Consider the following 18391-nt stretch of genomic DNA (forward strand, 5'->3'; position numbering starts at 1 on the left):
TCCTGTTAGGTATTTTGTACCCGCTCTTGCAATATTTTTTCATCTGTGTCAATTAATTCTTTATTTCCTGTAATATTATCACTGGATACCCTCTCTAACCACTACGTCATTTGGTCATGATGGGGTGGTTGTGCTTTAGTAGTTCATTCTGCAAGACTCTGGAACTACCTCCTAACCCACGCCCCCGACACACCATTGCTTACCACCTATCCTTGAAAGTGACATGAACACAGATTGTGTCGCCTTCCTGGACAAAGCACTATGGTACAACCTGAGTTAGGAGCAACACGCTATAATAATATTAAATAAATTAGGTTTCAGATTATATGCCTTTACAAACTGTTGCTTGTGATCTGTTTTGCTGTAATCTGCACACATTGCCTCAATAGTTTGTTTGTGACTTGACTCCTGATACTGTAGCATGAACCTTTAGTTTCAGGCTAATAACCTATGGGAGGCCAATTCCCTTATTTATAACTCTGTGGGATCCCTTTATATGGGTTGTTACATTTCAGTTTCTTCTTGCTCACACGTTCACTTTTATGGCCAGTATTGTGAAATGTGAAGTTGCTGGTTAAACTCACAATTTACCCTCAAGTATTTCAATGTAAGTTATGCTTCGTGTGAACATCCCATGTTATTTCACACATTTTATCTGTCTTTTTCTTTCTTTCAGTCTAGCTACCCCACTTGGGAGGATTTTATCAGCAAGACCATAAAGTTGCAGTCACAGTTAAGGTAAGCCTAATTCTAGTTCATTTCATAGTATTATCACAGGCGTCGCCCAACCGAAAGGTGATAAACTGAAACGAGAAAAATGGTTGCCATCGTTTGATTCTTTCCTTCAGGTCACCTGGAGCGTGTCATCTGTTCTCCCCTCCACTCCCCCATTCAGCACTTTTTCAGCTAAATATCTATATCTGTAATTTGTACAGTGTAAATTTGGTTTTCTGGCAATTTATTTTATGGAACGCTCTATTAACCAGCACCTCTGGTCAAAAAACATACCATTCTAGATGATAAAATGTTAACTAAACAACTTTAAAGTCGCAATAGCAGTGCATGGAATGCATAGTGCCAGTAAATGGCGCAGAAGATCTGCAAGGTTTATCGGGTGCTAAGGAGTTACTATCAATCTTGCCGCATGTCCAAAATCCCACAACAAATAATTGTGTTTTTTGGAAATTAAGTCCACTCCGGAGCTGATACCAATTTTGTGCTGGAGAGCAAGTTTGTAAGCTGTTTGCATCCATATATATATATATATATATATATATATATATATATATATATATATATATATATATAATATCTGAGGCTTGTGGAATCTGCTTAGATCACATGCTGTGCATAGGCCGACATCTAGTGGAAGCTGCGGAGTATTAGTTTGTTTTTCGAAACTCGAAAATAGGCGTCGACACAGGGCGTGCCAGTAATACTATCCCTAGTGTGACGTCCACTGTACCCAAGATCCCTCACGCGTCTAGGATACTCAGATTGTTTTTTTCCGCCATACTGGTCGGAAGCATCTTGCGGAGTCCCCTGGCCTTAGCCATACTTTTGCTACAATTTAAAATTATTAATCTATTAACATCCTTCCCCACCCCAACGTCGAACTTCGACACTCGACGCCGGCTGGAGAAGAAATCTACCGTTGGCTGCTACAAGACGGATTTGGGCCTCAGAAGGCCACTGGCCTCGGCCCGGGCCTGGTAGGCCGCTGGCCTCGACCCTGCAAGTAGGGAGAGTGGGGGGTGGTACATACTCTACACTCTTGGTATATAGGTACACCCTATACATTTCCTACACATAACAGCCCGCTGCCTCAAGGTGCGTATGGAGGGTACCCCTTTTCAATTCTGCCCCAAGTGCAACCGCAAATACCCTTGGGTCGACAGGCACGCCACGTGCAAACTCTGCTTGCCGAGGGACCACCCCGAAGCGAACTGCAGAGCGTGTAGTAGGTTTAAACCTAAGACACTTAAGGGACCGTTCGACGAAGCGTTGGGCCCACCACGCCAGGCAGGCGGCCATGGCAGCGGAGGGCGCCTTCAGCGATGGCAGCGACGCCGTACTTTCGGACGGCGAGGGCATTACGGCGTCGAAAGACAGCCGAGCGCAGGTCCCCGACCTCGGAAGGTCGTCCGGCAGGGCAGCTATGGGGAAGACCCCCGGCGACGCAAGTGCTTCACATACTACACACACTAAATACACTAAGTCCAACCGAGACTCGACGACGTCGAGTTCTGGGAAAGAGGCACAGACAGAACGGTCCGATTCGGTGTCCTCTGGGTGCCCTCGATCAAGATCGCCGCATGACTCCAGGCAATCATCCACTCTTGCCAAGAGTACCTCGCTCCCTAGGCTAACGGAAGTTCGATCGTCGGAAGACTAAGACGACTTCCACCCCCAGGCCGCGCTCCAGGAGACGGAGCCCGCAACTAAAGCCAGCGAGGCCCCACGCTCGAAGGACAGTGACACCTCTCCCGATCCTCGACGCCAGGCGTCGAAAAACTCCAGAGCCACTAAGGGACAGGGAAAACATTTTTCTACGCACAGGGAGGGGGGGGAAACAGCAAAAGAAACTACCTGTACTTTCTTCCACACCTGTAAAACACTCCACCCCCCCTAAACAGACAGACAAGCCCAGGTCTGCTGATAGGTCCACAACCAGCAAAGCTACTCAAGACAAATCCCATAGACTTGCTGAGCGAGTCATTCCCAGTTCCAAAAAATGGTCCAGTGAAGACATAGATAGGGTCATGTCAAGAATGTCTTCTTTGGCTGATTTTTATGATAAAAATCCAGAACATTTCCTCTCGTATGATCCACAAGGGGCCACACCCTCAGGCTCTACTGATCCTATCCGCCTGAGTAAGAAGGTCCGGTTTGAAACCCCGATGAGGTCTGAACCCTTCGAGGTACAACCTTACGCAACACCGTACTCACGGTATCAAGAAGAGGCTTCCTTTTGTGGAGACCAAGAATTTGGTATGATAGAAGAGCAAACCGGGACGGACTACTATGGGGATGATGAGGAACAGGAAGAAGAAGAGGATAACCCGGAAACATACAGAGTAGATTCCCCGGTAGAGAACGAAGCCCCGGTTACCGACTCCCCGGTCGATAATCAGCCCCTCCTAAATGAGGTTCTCGCTCGCGCAGCAGAACATCTCCACATTGACACCCACGGTGTACAGGAGGAAAGGGACTTCGCAGAAGAGTTAGTGGGAGAAAGGAGGCCGGTTGCCCAGACCATCCTTATCCTTAAATCCATTCAGCGGAGAATAGATCCGTCCCTGGTGAACCCAAACCTCACCAGAGCAGTCAATCCCAGGGTTGAAAAACTTTTCAGAGCTGCTCAGTCTGACCCTCTCTATATAAGAGGGCATCTAAAGCCAGACTCCCTAGTTGTTACCAACACTCGTAAGAGGGCTGGAACACCCTTGTCTTCGTCAGAAGCTCCTCCCGACAAGAAGAGCAAAAAACTATACGGTTTCGGCAGGAAAGTAGCCTCAACGTCCGCCTATCAAGCAAGGATTGCTAACTCCACCACCCTGTTGGCCAGCTACAACTGCCATCATTGGGAAGAAGTCGCGGCTCTCATAGCCTCTGCTCCTGAACCGTTAAAGGGCCAATTAGCTCGGATTTCCGCAGAGGGTAGAGCCGTGTCTGGTTGCATTTTGAAAGCAACCTTCGACGCCGCGGATAACGCAGGCAGATTGATAGCAGAGGGTACTGTTATCAAGAGACATGCGTGGTTACGGCTGTCTGGGTTTAAGGCAGAAACTCAGGCATCATTGTTTAGACAAACCGGTGGAAGTTGATCTGTTTGGTAAGGCGGTTGAGGACGCACTGAAAAATGCCAAGGACGAATACGAGACACTCAAATTCCTTGGCCAGTTAACCAATAAACCCCCTAACCAAAGAGGGAATAGTAATTTTCGTCGCCCACGCGGCCAAAATTCACAGAGGATCTAACTATTCCCAGGGGCAGGGTACACAGTGGAACAACAACCAACAGTCTACCCAGGGTTACGGCAGAGGTAATAGGAGAGGTTGTGGTAAAGGCAGAGGCAGCCCCAGCAAGGGAGGCGGCACGCCTCCACCAAAGCAGTGACGCTCAGTTCAGGGCCCCTTCTCACGCAACCCCAGTAGGGGGACGCATTTCAAACTTCACCCAGGCTTGGGAAGGGATCACATCAGACAGATGGGTGCTGTCAACAGTATCCACGGGATATTGTATAGAGCTACTGCAGCGTCCCCGGAACCATCCTCCACGACAAAGAGTACACTCCTTAGAACATCAGAAGATTCTCCTCGAGGAGATCGCCATTCTTCTACAAAAGGACGCGATAGAACTCGTCCCGGGACACCAGGTAAACAAGGGTATTTGTTCAACTTACTTCCTTGTGCCAAAGAAAGACTTGACAATGCGCCCAGTATTGGATTTACGGCCTGCCAACAAGTATGTCAAGCCCCAAAAATTTCGTATGACCACACTACAAGAGGTAATCCCCCTCCTAAAAAAGGGGGATTACATGGCAACCTTGGATATGAAAGATGCTTATTTTCATATTTCCATGTTCCCAGCGCACAAAGTACTTGCGCTTCAAGGTAGACAGTCGCCACTACCAATTCGAGGTACTGCCCTTCGGGATAGCTTCAGCACCAAGGGTATTCACCAAGGTACTGGCGGTGGCGGCTGCACACCTACGCAGGGAAGCAATCCCAGTGTACCCTTATCTGGACGACTGGCTCATAACGGGGGAAACCCCAGGAATTTGCAGGACAAACATTCAAAGGACTATCGACCTCCTCCACGAATTAGGCTTCTCAATCAACGAGAAGAAGTCAAGCCTAGTGCCAAGCACCTCAAAACAATTCCTAGGAGCAATCCTGGATACCCAGGAGGGGTTGACCTTTCCTTCAGAGGAAAGAATTCGGAATATACTTCTGCAAATTCCACATTATCAGTCCGGTCAACAAATAACGGTACGCAAAGCAATGCGTTTACTGGGCATGATGGCGTCATGCATTTACCTGGTCCCCCACGCGCACCTGCGCATGCGTCCCAGGCAGGCATGGTTGGCGAAACAGTGGTCTCAGGCAAGTGGTCAGTGGGACGATCTAGTGGTCGTTTCGCCAACACTGGTACGAAGCCTTCACTGGTGGACAAGAGAGAATCTCGCAAAGGGGAAACCCTTTTACGATCCTGAAGTACAGGCAGTAGTCACTACAGATGCATATTTGACGGGGTGGGGAGCTCACCATCTCCACCACACAGCTCAGGTTCTCTGGTCTCACTCAGTGGCCAAGAACCACATCAACCTGCTAGAGCTTCTGGCAGTATTCAGAGCGCTTCAGGCGTTCGAGCCCCATCTACTAAACCTGTCAGTGCAAAACCGGACGGACAGCACTTACAGCCATGTTCTACCTGAACAAGCAAGGAGGGACTCGCTCGCCAAATCTGTCCAAGCTTGCCCAGAAAATCTAGATATGGGCACTCAGACGGAACATCTTCCTGTCATCACAACATGTTCCAGGGGAGCTCAATTCCCTAGCGGATGCTCTGAGCAGAGACTCCCTCCCAGAGGAACACGAATGGGTTCTTCACAGAGAGGTCGTAGAAGATATCTTCTCTCAGTGGGGTTTCCCCACTATAGACTTATTCGCCAGAAGCTAAAACAAACCATGCCCAGGATTTGCATCCAGGTTCCCCCAACCAGACTCCCAGGGGAACGCCCTGTGGATGAACTGGTCAGGGATGTTTGCGTACGCTTTTCCACCAACTCCTCATCAGGAAAGTGGTGAACAAGATGAACAGGGAATCGATGACGCTCGTCCTAGTTGCTCCCATGTGGGCAAGACAACCGTGGTTCACACACACCTACGCAGGATGGCGGTGTGCGAGCCCATCAAACATCCAGCCTGGTACAACCTACTGTCCCAGCACCAAGGTCAAACAGTGCACCAGCAACCCAACTCAATGAACCTGGCAGCATGGCTCCTGAGGTCATAGAGATTGGACACCTCAAATTACCACAGAGGTGTATGGACATCCTAAAGGAATCTAGGAAGCCAAACACAAGGCACTGTTACTTTGACAAGTGGAAGAGGTTTGTTATCTGGTGCCAGAGTAGACAAATCAACCCAGTTGATTGCAGTCCTTCCACTATTGTTACATACATGCTCCACCTGCTAGATGCAGGATTGGTTTTTAACTCACTGAAAGTACACCTGGCAGCTCTCTCGGCTTACACCACTTCCCATAGCAAGGTGTTGTGGTGGAAAGTACCAGTAGTTAAAGCCTTCATGGAAGGAGTAAAGAGACTTCACCCTCCTATCACCCTTAATGTGGTGCTAGCCAAGCTCATGGGCCCCCCTTTCGAACCCATGCATAAAAGCAGTCTCAAACACCTGACTTATAAAACGGCCTTCTTAGTAGCTATTACCTCTATAAGAAGGGTCAGTGAAATTCAGGCTCTGTCAGTGCAGGATCCTTTCTTTACTATCCATAAAGACAAACTGGTTTTACGCACACACCCTAGGTTTTCACCTAAATTTATATCTAAATTCCATGTAAACCAGTCCATCGAGCTTCCGGCTTTCTTCCAGAACCCGCAAAGCTCGGCTGAGGTGAAACTACACACCCTAGATGTGCGTAGGGCGGTCCTCTACTATGTAAATAAAACAAGACCGCTAAGGAAAACAGATCAACTGTTTGTCTCCGTAGCTACAGGCAGAGAGGGGGATCGCGTCTCTAAAGGTGCCATCTCGAAGTGGATTATTAACTGTATCCAGCTGTGTTACTCACTCTCTGAAAAGACTCTGCCTTTTACGCCAAGGGCCCACTCTACTAGAGGCATTGGGGCCACTCCGGCTTTCATTGCAAATGTTCCCCTCGACACCATTTGCAAAGCAGCTACTTGGAGCTCTATTCACACTTTTACTCAGCATTACTGCATTGACACCCATTCCAAGACAGATACACAAGTGGGACAAGCGGTTCTAAGACATTTATTTGCTCATGACCCTTCTCACATCCCACCTCCTTCTTCTGGTACTGCTCGCTAATCTATGCACAGCATGTGATCTAAGCAGATTCCACAAGCCTCAGAAGGGATACATTACTCACCGTAATCGTATTTCTGATGCTTGTATCTGCTTAGATTCACATGCGACCCACCCTTCCTCCCCTCTGAGAGAAGGCGCATGATTACTTGTAGTCTTACCTTTCTTTCTATCTGCTTGGATTATCTGTACTCACGCTACTCCTCATGCTACCTCATGTCAGAAAAAATACAATCTGAGGATCCTAGACGCGTGAGGGATCTTGGGTACAGTGGACGTCACACTAGTATTACTGGCACGCCCTGTGTCGACGCCCATTTTCGAGTTCCGAAAAACAAACTAATACTCCGCAGCTTCCACTAGATGTCGGCCTATGCACAGCATGTGAATCTAAGCAGATACAAGCATCAGAAATACGATTACGGTGAGTAATGTATTATATATATATATATATATATATATATATATATATATATATATATATATATATATATATATATATATCTATCTCAATCACTTCAGTTCACATATAAAATGCTAAAACACAACTTTTTACAACCTGGTGTTAAGAACAATCATTGACAAACATACAAAAAATTAATTTTATAATTGTACTCCAGATCAATATTTAAAGGTGTTTGATGCAACCTCAGTGGTCAATTGTCCACTTATGGAAGAACGACCTTGCAGTCCAAAAGTGCAAAATTACCACATTAATATCCAAAAACAATTTAAACAACGACAAATTCAATTGTAGTGTAAACAATGCGTTGGCTTTTTTTATACACATTTTTTCTAATGTATAAAGGAACCCTTACCTAAAGCAAGGGACCTATTGAACCCTTATATTAGGATATATTCACAAACTCCTTTCTTCCAAAAGGTATCTTGTACTCAATAGCTCTATTGTTATGTCACTGTTATTAAATCACAGTGCTTCGTAAGTGAAAAGGGGACATGCATTGAATATGGATCTGTCATATATGACAAATTTACTTCATGTAATTGCGTATTTCAAGGGGATTGGTTCCTCTGTCGGAAACTTTTCGGCTCCTACGTTGATACGCTGTCCTCGAGGGCCTCCATTGAGCCGATGTCACTGGATGTTATAAGTAGGACGCACGACAGCCGTTGCCTCAGTTCCGTTTTTTCTGTGAACGTGTTTGCTGCTTCTACCCCGCGGCCGGGTTTCAAGAAGTGTCGGGACTGCGGTTCCAAGATGTCGATGACGGGCCTGCACAACGCCTGCCTCTGGTGCCTTGGTGAGGACCACGCCACGGATGATTGTGACGATTGCCAGTCGTTGACATCGAAGGTCTTGCGGAAGAAGCTTTCTGTCGGTCGGAAGTCGAAATACGCTGGGCTTTCGACCGACGATTCGAGAGGCGACTCTCCGCGTCGTTGGCGTAAGTCCAGGGGGGTCTCGGTCCTGGCGTGGGTCCCGCCATTCCTCTGCCTCTTCGAGGCACTCGCGGAAGCGCAGTCATCGGTCGCCTTCCCCGTACTTGTCTGAGGACTCTGCCCGTCGGCGGGTTGCTTGTCCCAACGAGCATTCTTCACCTGCAGAATGGGATGCATTTTGTATGGAGATGATGGCGATTTTCCAATTGCAGGGCTCCGTTCCGTCCGCACCTTCAAAAGAAGCTGGCAGGGAACATTCTAGGGCCGCCGCTTCCACGCCTTCCAGGGCTCGGGTGGTCAGCGCCATCATCGGGAGCCTTCGAGGTCCCGATCGGACAAGGTGGATCGCTGTAGCCATGCCTGCGCTAGGTCCCGGTCCTCGACATCCTCTAGACCGTCGGAGCTTGTGAGGTCTTCGAAGAAGACGTCGGCGCCATGTCCGTCAAGTGACTCTCTCGAGGCTCTGCCTCCGAGGAAGTCATCGTCGCCATTGGCGCCGAGGCCGTCGAAGGACACGCTCTGGGCACTGTCCTCTAGGCCTGTGTTGAAGCCATAGGCGCCGCGCTCGACTTTGACGCCGATTCTGTCGATGCCTTTTGAGGAGGCTTTACCAGAGGTACCCCATGTGTCAGTGGAAACTCAGAGGAAGATCCTGAAGAAGTCAATAAGGCCTTTATTTGAGCCTTTTTCTGTGCCCTCTTCCAGGGATTTGTTCCAGGCTCTGGATTATATTTCTGAGGTGGAGGAAGGGTCTGAGGAAGGTTTGGTACCTGATGAGGTTCCTGACGACCTGTTATCTGGTCATAGCAAGTTGGAAGACCTGCGTCAGTCTTTGCACGACGCCAGTGGTCTTTATACATCCCCAGAGGTTGAGTTTGGTAGGCCTGAGCCAGGTACGCATGCTGACTCTTCGTATAGGCACCTCATGTCGAGGGTGACAGAGTACTTGGGTGGTCTGCGCCACCAGTAGATTTTCTGCAGGATGACCTGACCGATATCGTGGACCAAGGTCCACCAACTGACCCGGTACTGCTATTCCATTTGGCCTTGCAAAGAAGGGTGGCGGCGGCTTGGACTGCTCCAGAGAGTCTCCCGGCAGTGGGTAAGTCGTTGCCGAAAAAGTACCGCCCAGCCAGTGGTGACCCCAGCTACTTGTCCATGCACCCTACTCCAGAGAGTTTGGTGGTGCAGGCGGCTACGGCCCCAGCAAAACAGTCGTCGTACCCTACCATCCCTCCTGATGGGGACGACAAACGTTTTGACGGTTGGGCGAAGAAAGTCTTTTCTTCAGGGGGTATGGCTTTGAAAGCAGCCAACTCCGTGTGTGCCTTAGCACATTTCACTCGCACTGGAATTGTTTCGTTAGCGGCTGAACATATTCCCGAAGGGGAGGAACGGGATGGCTTTCATGCCCTTGTACAGGATGGCAAGGATGCCATGTGTGAATCCGTTCAATCGGGTCTGACGTGGCAGACTGTGTCAGCCGGTCCATGGCGGTGAGCACCGTGATGCGCAGATTTGCGTGGTTGCGGAAGTCAGGGTTTGCTCCTGATGTACAAGCCCGACTTCTCAACATACCCTTTGATGGTGAACATCTTTTTGGCAGCAAGGCTGACGAGAGCCTTGAGAGGTTGCAGACCTCGAAGGCTGCAGAGAAGTTGTTGAGCGCTGCAGTCCGCCAACCTCCGCCTTTTCGTCCTAGGGGACAGCAATGGAGGGGAGGTGCCTTTCGATAGTACTCTACCTTTGGTAGATCGAGGGAGCTGCAAGTCAAAGAGGCCAACGAAGGAGTACCAAAGGTGGAAAACGGGGTACTAGAGGTGCCAAGGCTGCTCGAGCAGTTGCCTCTTTGCCCTCAGGCACTGCCGCAGCTGCTTCAGCTCAGTCATTAGGCCATGTCCCATGGTTCACCGGTTGGGGGGGGGGAAGGCTGGCGCAGCATCTTGTAGAATGGCGTGCCATTACTTCGGATGTGTGGGTTCTGGAGATCATAGCCCACAGCTACTGTCTTCCTTTCTGGCTGAGGCCTCGCGACAATCCACCATGGAATCTTTCTTTGAAGAGTCCGGATCCGCTCCTTGCGCAGGAAATCAGATCCCTGCTGGAGAAAGGTCCACAGAACTGGTGCCTGTAGCGGAGAGGAACAAGGGATGGTATTCCCCATATTTTTTGATCCCGAAGAAAGACGGGGGATTGAGACCCATCATGGACTTGCGTGGTTTGAACAAGCTCCTCAGGAAGGACAAGTTCAAGATGGTTACTCTTTCAAGTTCTCCAGGCCCTTCAACTTCAGGACTGGTTGGTGTCTCTAGAAATCAAGGACGCTTATTTTCATGTGCCGATTCATCCCAAGCACAAGAAGTACCTGAGGTTCACGGTTGGCGACTTGCACTTTCAGTTTCGGGTCTTGCTGTTCGGATTGACCTCTGCCCCGAGGGTCTTCACCAAGCTCATGGTGGTGGTGGCAGCGTATCTCAGGAAAGGGGGGGGGGGGTTCATGTCTAACCCTACCTGGATGATTGGTTGATCAGGTCGCGCTCTCCCGAGCAAGTCCTGGGTCATCTGTCAGTCACCTGCCACTCCCTTCACAGGCTGGGCTTCTCCCTCAACTGAAAGAAGTCCCACTTGACACCTACCCAGCGGCTCCAGTACATCGGAGCAGTGCTCGACACATCCCTGGGGCTGTGTTTCCCCTCCCCAGGTGAGGGCTCATCACTTTCTGCAGATGGTGCGCAAGTTTCAACATGCCCAGTGTCTCCCGGCGTTCGAGTTCTTGAGGTTGCAGACCTCGAAAGATGCATCCTGCATTCTTCTGGTGCCAGAGGCAAGGTTGCGGATGAGATCTCTGCAATGGGCTCTCAAGCTCCAATGGTCGCAGCCCACCGGCAGGATGTCAGACTCCGTTCAGGTGCCACCCTTGGTCGCCCAGGATCTTCTGTGGTGGGCCTCGAAGGCAATCTGATGAAGGGGGCTCCATTTTGGCTACCCTGGCCGGAGGTAACAATTGTGACGGACGCGTCCCTCACGGAATGGGGAGCTCATGCCAAACGACAGCGGTCGTTGGTCTCTGTCAGCATCCAGACTCCATATCAATCTGTTGGAGCTGAGGGCCATCAGGCTAGCCCTGAAGGCTTTTCATCCGTCCGTGCGGGGGAAGAATGTCCTCATTCTGACAGACAAAACAGTGGCCATGCACTACCTCAACAAAAAGGGGTGGAGCAGGGTCTCTCCCTCTGTGCAGAGAGGCGATTGGGCCATCCAGCAGGAACTTTCGATCTCGGCAGTTCATCTGGCCGGAGACACACGGCGGCGGATGCTCTGAGCAGGCAGAGCATGGTCTCTCATGAGTGGGATCTGGCTCAGGAGATTCTCCTGGAGATCTTCGCCCTTTGAGGGACTCCACAAATGGATCTCTTCGCCACCAGTGCCAACCGAAAGTGTGGAAGATTCTGCTCGCGGGAATTTCCTCCAAGTGTAGCCTTGGGGAAGCGTTCGTAGTGGAGTGGTCCTTCCCACTGCTGTATGAATTGTGGTCCTTCCCACTGCTGTATGAATTTCCTCCAGTCCCCGTCATTCCGCAAGTGCTACGGAGGTTCGGTTCCCGGATGATCCTCATTGCTCCGGCATGGGCCCGGAGAACGTGGTACCCGGGCCGTCTCGACATGTCCATCTGCCCTCCACGCAGTCTTCCATACCAAGACGATCTGCTCTCACAGGAGGGGGCGGGGTTGGGTTCTCCATCCAGAGGTCAAGTCCCTCAACCTTCATGCTTGGCTTCTGAACGGTTGAGGTATAAGGATTGGGACCTCCCTGAAGACATGATGCAGGTGTTGCTTTTGGCCAGAAGGCCTGCAACAAAGTCCCTGTACCGTTGCCGTTGGAGAAAGTTCTGCGACTGGTGCAGCGTTAAGAATGTGGATCCTTTTTCATGTGCCATTCCTGTGGTTCTGTCTTTTTTGCTTTAATTAGCCCACAAGGGCCTGTAAGTGGGTACCATTAAAGGTTAACTGGCGGCGCTGTCCATATTTAAGCGCTCGTCTGAGGAGTATTCTTATTTTAAAATTCCTTTGATTTCTCAGTTTCTGAAAGGGCTCACTAATGTGTTCCCACCGTCACCTTTCCAGGTGCCTGGCTGGGATTTGAACCTAGTTCTAAAATTGCTAATGGGAGCTCCGTTTGAGCCTTTACATTCTTGTCCTTTAAGACTGTTTACCTTGAAAACTGTATTTTTAGTTGCAGTCACTTCCGCTCGCAGAGTGAGTGAGTTGCAGGCACTTTCCGTTTAAACCACCCTTCACGGTGTTCCATAAGGACAGGGTTGTCCTTAGGGTTCGTCCTTCTTTTCTTCCAAAAGTTGTGTCGGAATTTCATCTAAGCCAGAAGGTTATTCTTTCGGTGTTCAATCCTCCTCCGCATCCTGGTAAGGAAGAGGAGAGGCTCCATAGGTTAGATCCTAGGAGAGCTTTAAGTTTCTACATCTCACGCATGTCCCGGGTCAGAGTGGGCGATCAGCTCTTTATAGGTTACGCTGGAAGGCGTTTGGGACAAGCTGTTAATAAACAGACTTTGTCTAGATGGATTATCTTCCCAATTTCTGAATGTTACCGCTTGGCGGGTAAGGACCCTCCGGTTGGCTTAAGGGCCCATTCTACTAGGGGTGTGGCTGTCTCTACTGCCCTGCAGAGTGGTGTTCCCATTTGTAACAGTTGTGAAGCAGCCACATAGGCCTCTGTCCATACTTTTGTCAAACACTACTCCTTGGATTCTATCCATGGGCAAGATCTGACCTTTGGCAAGGCGGTCCTCTATTCTGCAATTTAATTGGGCATTCTAAAATTCTAACTTCTTTCCCACCTCCTTACGTTGGTACTGCTTTGGGAGTCTGTCAGAGATGTGGAATACGTCGGAGGAACCAATCCCCTCGAAGAACAAGTTACTTTCTTACCTGGTAACGTTCTTTTGATGGGATGTTCCGACGACGTATTCCACATCGTTCCCTTCCAGCCTGCCCCTCTACAGAATTTCTTATGCGATTGCAGCTTCCATTTCCGCAAGGCTTTCTGTAGTTATACTGGCATAAGATTGGTCCCACACATTCTGGGAAAAAATTACAACTGAGGCTACGGGCGTCGTGCGTCCTACTTATAACATCCGGAGACGTCGGCTCGACGGAGGCCCTCGAGGACAGCATATCGACGTCATCGACACAGGACACAGACGCCGAAAATTTTCCAAAGCAGCACAGCTGTTTACCTGTCATGGATGTGGAATACGTTGTCGGAACATCCCATCGAAAGAACGTTACCAGGTAAGAAAGTAACTTGTTTTATTCATTGCGTGTGTAAAGTACAGCGGATCCCTGTAATGTAGACCGTTACCCTTGGGGTTGATAGACTGATTTACACTAGGATCCATTCCACCTTTTTACTGCGCCTCATGGATTACGCCAAGTCCCACAAAACATTCAGTGCAGCTGTCACTCACTGACTTGGAAATCCAGGAAGCGCCTGAACACCCTTCACGCTGCAGCTTTAAGGTCACTACACTAGTCTTCTCTGCTGATAAGGAACAGTCAACTGAAATTATAAATATTATCTGCATACAATGTCTGCGAATAGGCCATTCACTGCACAGCCCTTCAAAGCTAGAACAATGACAGTAAAGCACTATACAATTATCAAGAAACGTGACCAATAGAGGGCGCTATAGTGGAGATTTCCCGCAGTATAAGTCTTGTAAACTTAACGTTATGTTTGAACCAGCCTGAACTATAGGCTTCTACTGCTTTGAATCATTTTAGTTGGTTCAAACCCATAGACGGTCTACTTTAATTGTGTTTCACAGACCATAGTTATGTCGCTGTATAGATTCTATGGGCAGACACAACCAGCCTTGTTAGAATGAAGTACATATATGCTTTTCTCACTTCTTGTATGCTTATTTAGAGGAGTAGCGGGAGTGATGTAAAAAGGGTACTTATGTGATTGTACTGAGCCTGTTTCTTGTCAACCTGCTGATCAGCATTTCAAAATGCTTGTCACATTGGGATCCATCTCACTCTGGGTAGCATTTGCACGCCAGGGACAGATCACACGTAGATACCGACCTGCAGCAGAAAAGGTGGGACAAGCAGGGGCCGGGGTTTAGAGTGCCGGGCACTGGAGCCAGAAGGGAAGAGGTTTGAGCACAGCTTAAAAGGGGCTCCGGTGGGGGCCGGCGAGGGTCCTCTGAGGTTTCTGGGGGACCCCCACCCTGATAAACATTGTGTATTCGAGCAAAACCTAGAAGTGGCTGTAGTGGGGGCAAGCCACCCAGAGGGTCTTCTTGGATGGTTTGGAGGGTGGGGAGGACGTCACATAAAAATTGATTGGAAGAGGTGGTGGGGGCAAGGTGGCTGAAAAACATTACATATAATTTTTCTTACAAAAAGCGAATTCATGGGTGCAGAAGATGCCAGTATGAAATGGGCGTCATTAGCTTTTAACTTGTGCAAGGCTCTCTTGCTACATCCCTTTGATAAGCAGGCTAGCTGTTGACCGGCGGGTGACCAGCTTTAGGGCTTTTCCATGTTGAACGCTAATGCCGATCAGTGTACACGGGCCATCCGTTTTTGACTACTATGAGGTACCAGAGGTAAGGAGACGGGCACAGGGTTATTTGCTTTACAATACTTTTATTTAAATAATAAAAGGGGAGGGAAAAATGCCTCACTATCCCCAACTCTGAGGCTTTTCCCTGCCTCAGCAAAACAAACTAATGGATGTCCACTGTCCTGTGTCCCAAAACCTATTCTGACCCTCACAATTAAACGCTGCCCAAATCTACTTCCAGGGATAATATGGCTCATGGCTGCTCCTTTGCAGCCTTCTAGTGTTCTTGAACACACATTTCCAATATAGACAAAGTAAAACACAACAATGTTCCCAATGTAAAGCTACAAGTAAGTCCCTCTTATCTATGGGAGTACCCACCATTTGGGAAGTGATTTCCTTCCCTTTCAAGTGGATGCCAGGGGGGACAATCCATGTCCCCTGGCCTTTCCTCAGATTCCCTACAAGCAACATTGTCTGGGGTAGATTTTACTGCCCATTTGATTTCTCCAACACTGAGTCGGGAAGAGTAGGTAAACCATAGGAGACGATTTTCTTGTTTGGGTTTTCTCTTCCCAGGACAATTTACACGTCACAATGATCCAATTCCTTTTATAGTTGGGCCACTAAACCCTCCCATTCACAAGCCCCATTTTACCCCAGACAAGTACCTGCTCTGTTCTCTGGCTTGCTCCAGGGGTTCGTTGTCTGTCTGACTCGATCGTACTCTTTTGCTCTTCTGCCGTCTTCGGCTTTTCTTCTTCTTGATTACGCACAGAACTTCTGATTTCCCATGTTTCTTTTGAGCACTCTCTTCTGTGATCCCTCAGGGTTTACTGACTCAAATGGATTGCCTGCTTTATCTCTGCGAGGCACCACTGTCAAGGTACCTGTGGTGCTCTGCGCTCCCATGTCATATTGGGAGTGTATTTGTGTTAGGGCATTTCCTCCAAGGAGCTGGCTTGGGTTTCCCTAATGGCACCTGCACGGAACACCTTCCGCTTTCCTCGGTGGTCCCTTAATTCTTGTATTGGCTGTAGTCTGTTGCCTAATCTTCTTACACTCCTTCCACTCTGACCTGGCTCCCGTTCTGCGGTCTACCACTGCTGCTTTCAGGCTTTTCGATTAGATCCTTGTAGTGTATTGACGACACCAGTCATTCCAGGATCCTTATTGGAGTGTCCACGTTGTGTCTCCAGCTCTGTTTCGACTCTGCCATGCAGAATACTTTTTAAATTCCCTTCAGTACTGGCACCATTTATCAAAGTTAATTTGTCTTCTTCCTTTTCTTCTAGAAACTACCATTAACAGGTTTGACATGGACTTTATCTGACCCCACCCGCGGTAGTCTTAAGACCGTTCTGTCTGTTGGATCTGGGTACTGTGCCTCATTTTGCCAGTGCCTCAAGGCAAGACCAGCTACTCTCCCTGCAACTTTGTCTCCTCACTTCTCAGAAGACCTCGATGCAAAGGTAGTCTGAATTCAGTCGACAGTCCCCTGCTTTGCGCCTCGCTCTTCTGTTCCTGCTGCCACTTAAAAGGAGCACCACCCACGGCGGTCAGCTCCCGGGTGCCAAGGATAGGTAGCGTTGGCGGGGCAAGTTGTGACTTTCTCGCAGTGTGGTCTACAATCTTCGGCTTGCTCTGCTGCCTTTCACGCCTTCCCCGATTTCCATGCCTTTTCTGACTACCATAGCCACGGCTACTGCCTCCGACACCACAAGATCTCCTACTACTACTACAACACTTTGGTGTTTGGTCTTCTGTTTTTATGCCCTAGTTGGCTTCCTTCACAGGGAAACAACTAGCACGTTGCCAGCAGTTTGGGCCTCCTTCAGTGTTCTCCTCGTCCCAGTACTATTGGTCTTTAACATTGATGTCATTTTATTCAAAAGTACTACCTTATTTTGCAAATGAGTAGGGAAAGTGGTTGTTGATGAATACGAACTGACATGACCGTTGGGTTCAACACATAACACATTTATCACCATAACCTCTTTTACCCCAAAACGGTCAGGAAAGCTCAACGGGAATGGCAACTTGCACACTGAGTCCCCATCCCTGATTGGAATTTGGGGGTAGACTGCCTGGTATTTTGAAACAAACCGGTGATAGACTCAAACTTAAGGCGGGCCCGGCAGCAAGCTGATCAACAGAAAGAGACTTAGGCCATAGTGGAATACCCCTTGTGCAGGGATAAGTTCCTATTGTATTTAATAGCTAGGAATCCCTTGTGGTGACCACCTTAACAACTGTTTGTACCACAGAAACAAAGAGAACTATTAAAACTAGTGCACACCCATCTGGGGAGTGGACAACAAGCCATGGTGAAGACTCAATGGAATATCCTGCAATAGTTATGTTGGTCTGGGATGTACGCTGAAACTAATGGAGATCGTATGATCGGTCTGGTCAGCCAACTGAAGAATAAACGTGCTATTTCTAAGGCACCCCTCCAGTCCATGTCCCTTATCAAGGAACCCTTCTTCTGTATTAGAATGGACATAGTAGGAATACTGGTGCCCACCTGTCATATCTAGAACTATATCCTGGTCCGCACTGATCATGCTACCAGGTATCCAGAAGTGTTTGTCATGCAGGGTACATCAGCACAACGTTTGTGACCTTCTGATGCTCTTTCTTTGACCCATTGGGCCTGCCATCAGAATTTGTAATTGACCAGGGAACACATTTCATGTCAATAGATGAAACCAAGTATGCCAAAGTCTTCAGATTGAACAGATCTGGACCCCCGTACCCCATAACAAACTAGACTGTCTGAGTGAAATGACCAGACTACAAAACAAATGTTTAGTGTAAGGGTGCAGAAGTACAAGTCTTAGACAGTGGTGGCATGCTTGTTGGCAAAGGCTTTTATCACCAGTAAGGAAAAGGGAAAACCTATCTTGCCCTATATTTGAGGGATTGCCCTACCTCAACTAAGCACAAATTACTCTCAGGATGTCTTGTAAGTAAAGTGTCCATAGTCCTGTGTCCACAACCTATTTCCGTCCCTTACACTATACTAACTAAGGAAAAACTGGACGTCTTCTTGATCCAGCAGGTGGCTTCTCTCGTTCCGGGTACAGACCTTTACAGTTCAGTTTGTTGTGTGGAAACACAAGTGACTCTTTAAACACAGTTCCCAAGTATCAAGGGGGGGGGGGTGTCTTTTCCCCCTCGTTCTTGTTTTCTAACTCTTAACTGTAGCACCAAGTGTGGTGCACTATCCTGTCAGACTTAGCTATAGAACTTAGAATTCCAGAAAATCTCTTCCTTTGTCAATCGGTCCTCAACCCCTTGTTTCGGCTTCTTTCACTTCTCTC

General features: G+C 48.7%; 1 protein-coding gene across 5 annotated transcripts in view; it reads left to right on the forward strand.

The window, feature by feature from the left end:
• Nucleotides 1–18391, forward strand: part of LOC138581130 (protein MTSS 1-like) — an 885917-nt gene that overhangs the window by 174914 nt on the left and 692612 nt on the right. For all 5 annotated transcript variants that reach the window (XM_069652219.1, XM_069652221.1, XM_069652222.1 and 2 more), the window contains exon 2: nt 677–738. In XM_069652219.1, the coding sequence (XP_069508320.1) occupies nt 677–738 (62 nt within the window). The remainder of the gene's footprint in view (nt 1–676; nt 739–18391) is intronic.

This window comes from Ambystoma mexicanum, chromosome 3p, assembly GCF_040938575.1.
Source record: "Ambystoma mexicanum isolate Mex_15411 chromosome 3p, UKY_AmexF1_1, whole genome shotgun sequence".
Classification (NCBI taxonomy): Eukaryota; Metazoa; Chordata; class Amphibia; order Caudata; family Ambystomatidae; genus Ambystoma; species Ambystoma mexicanum.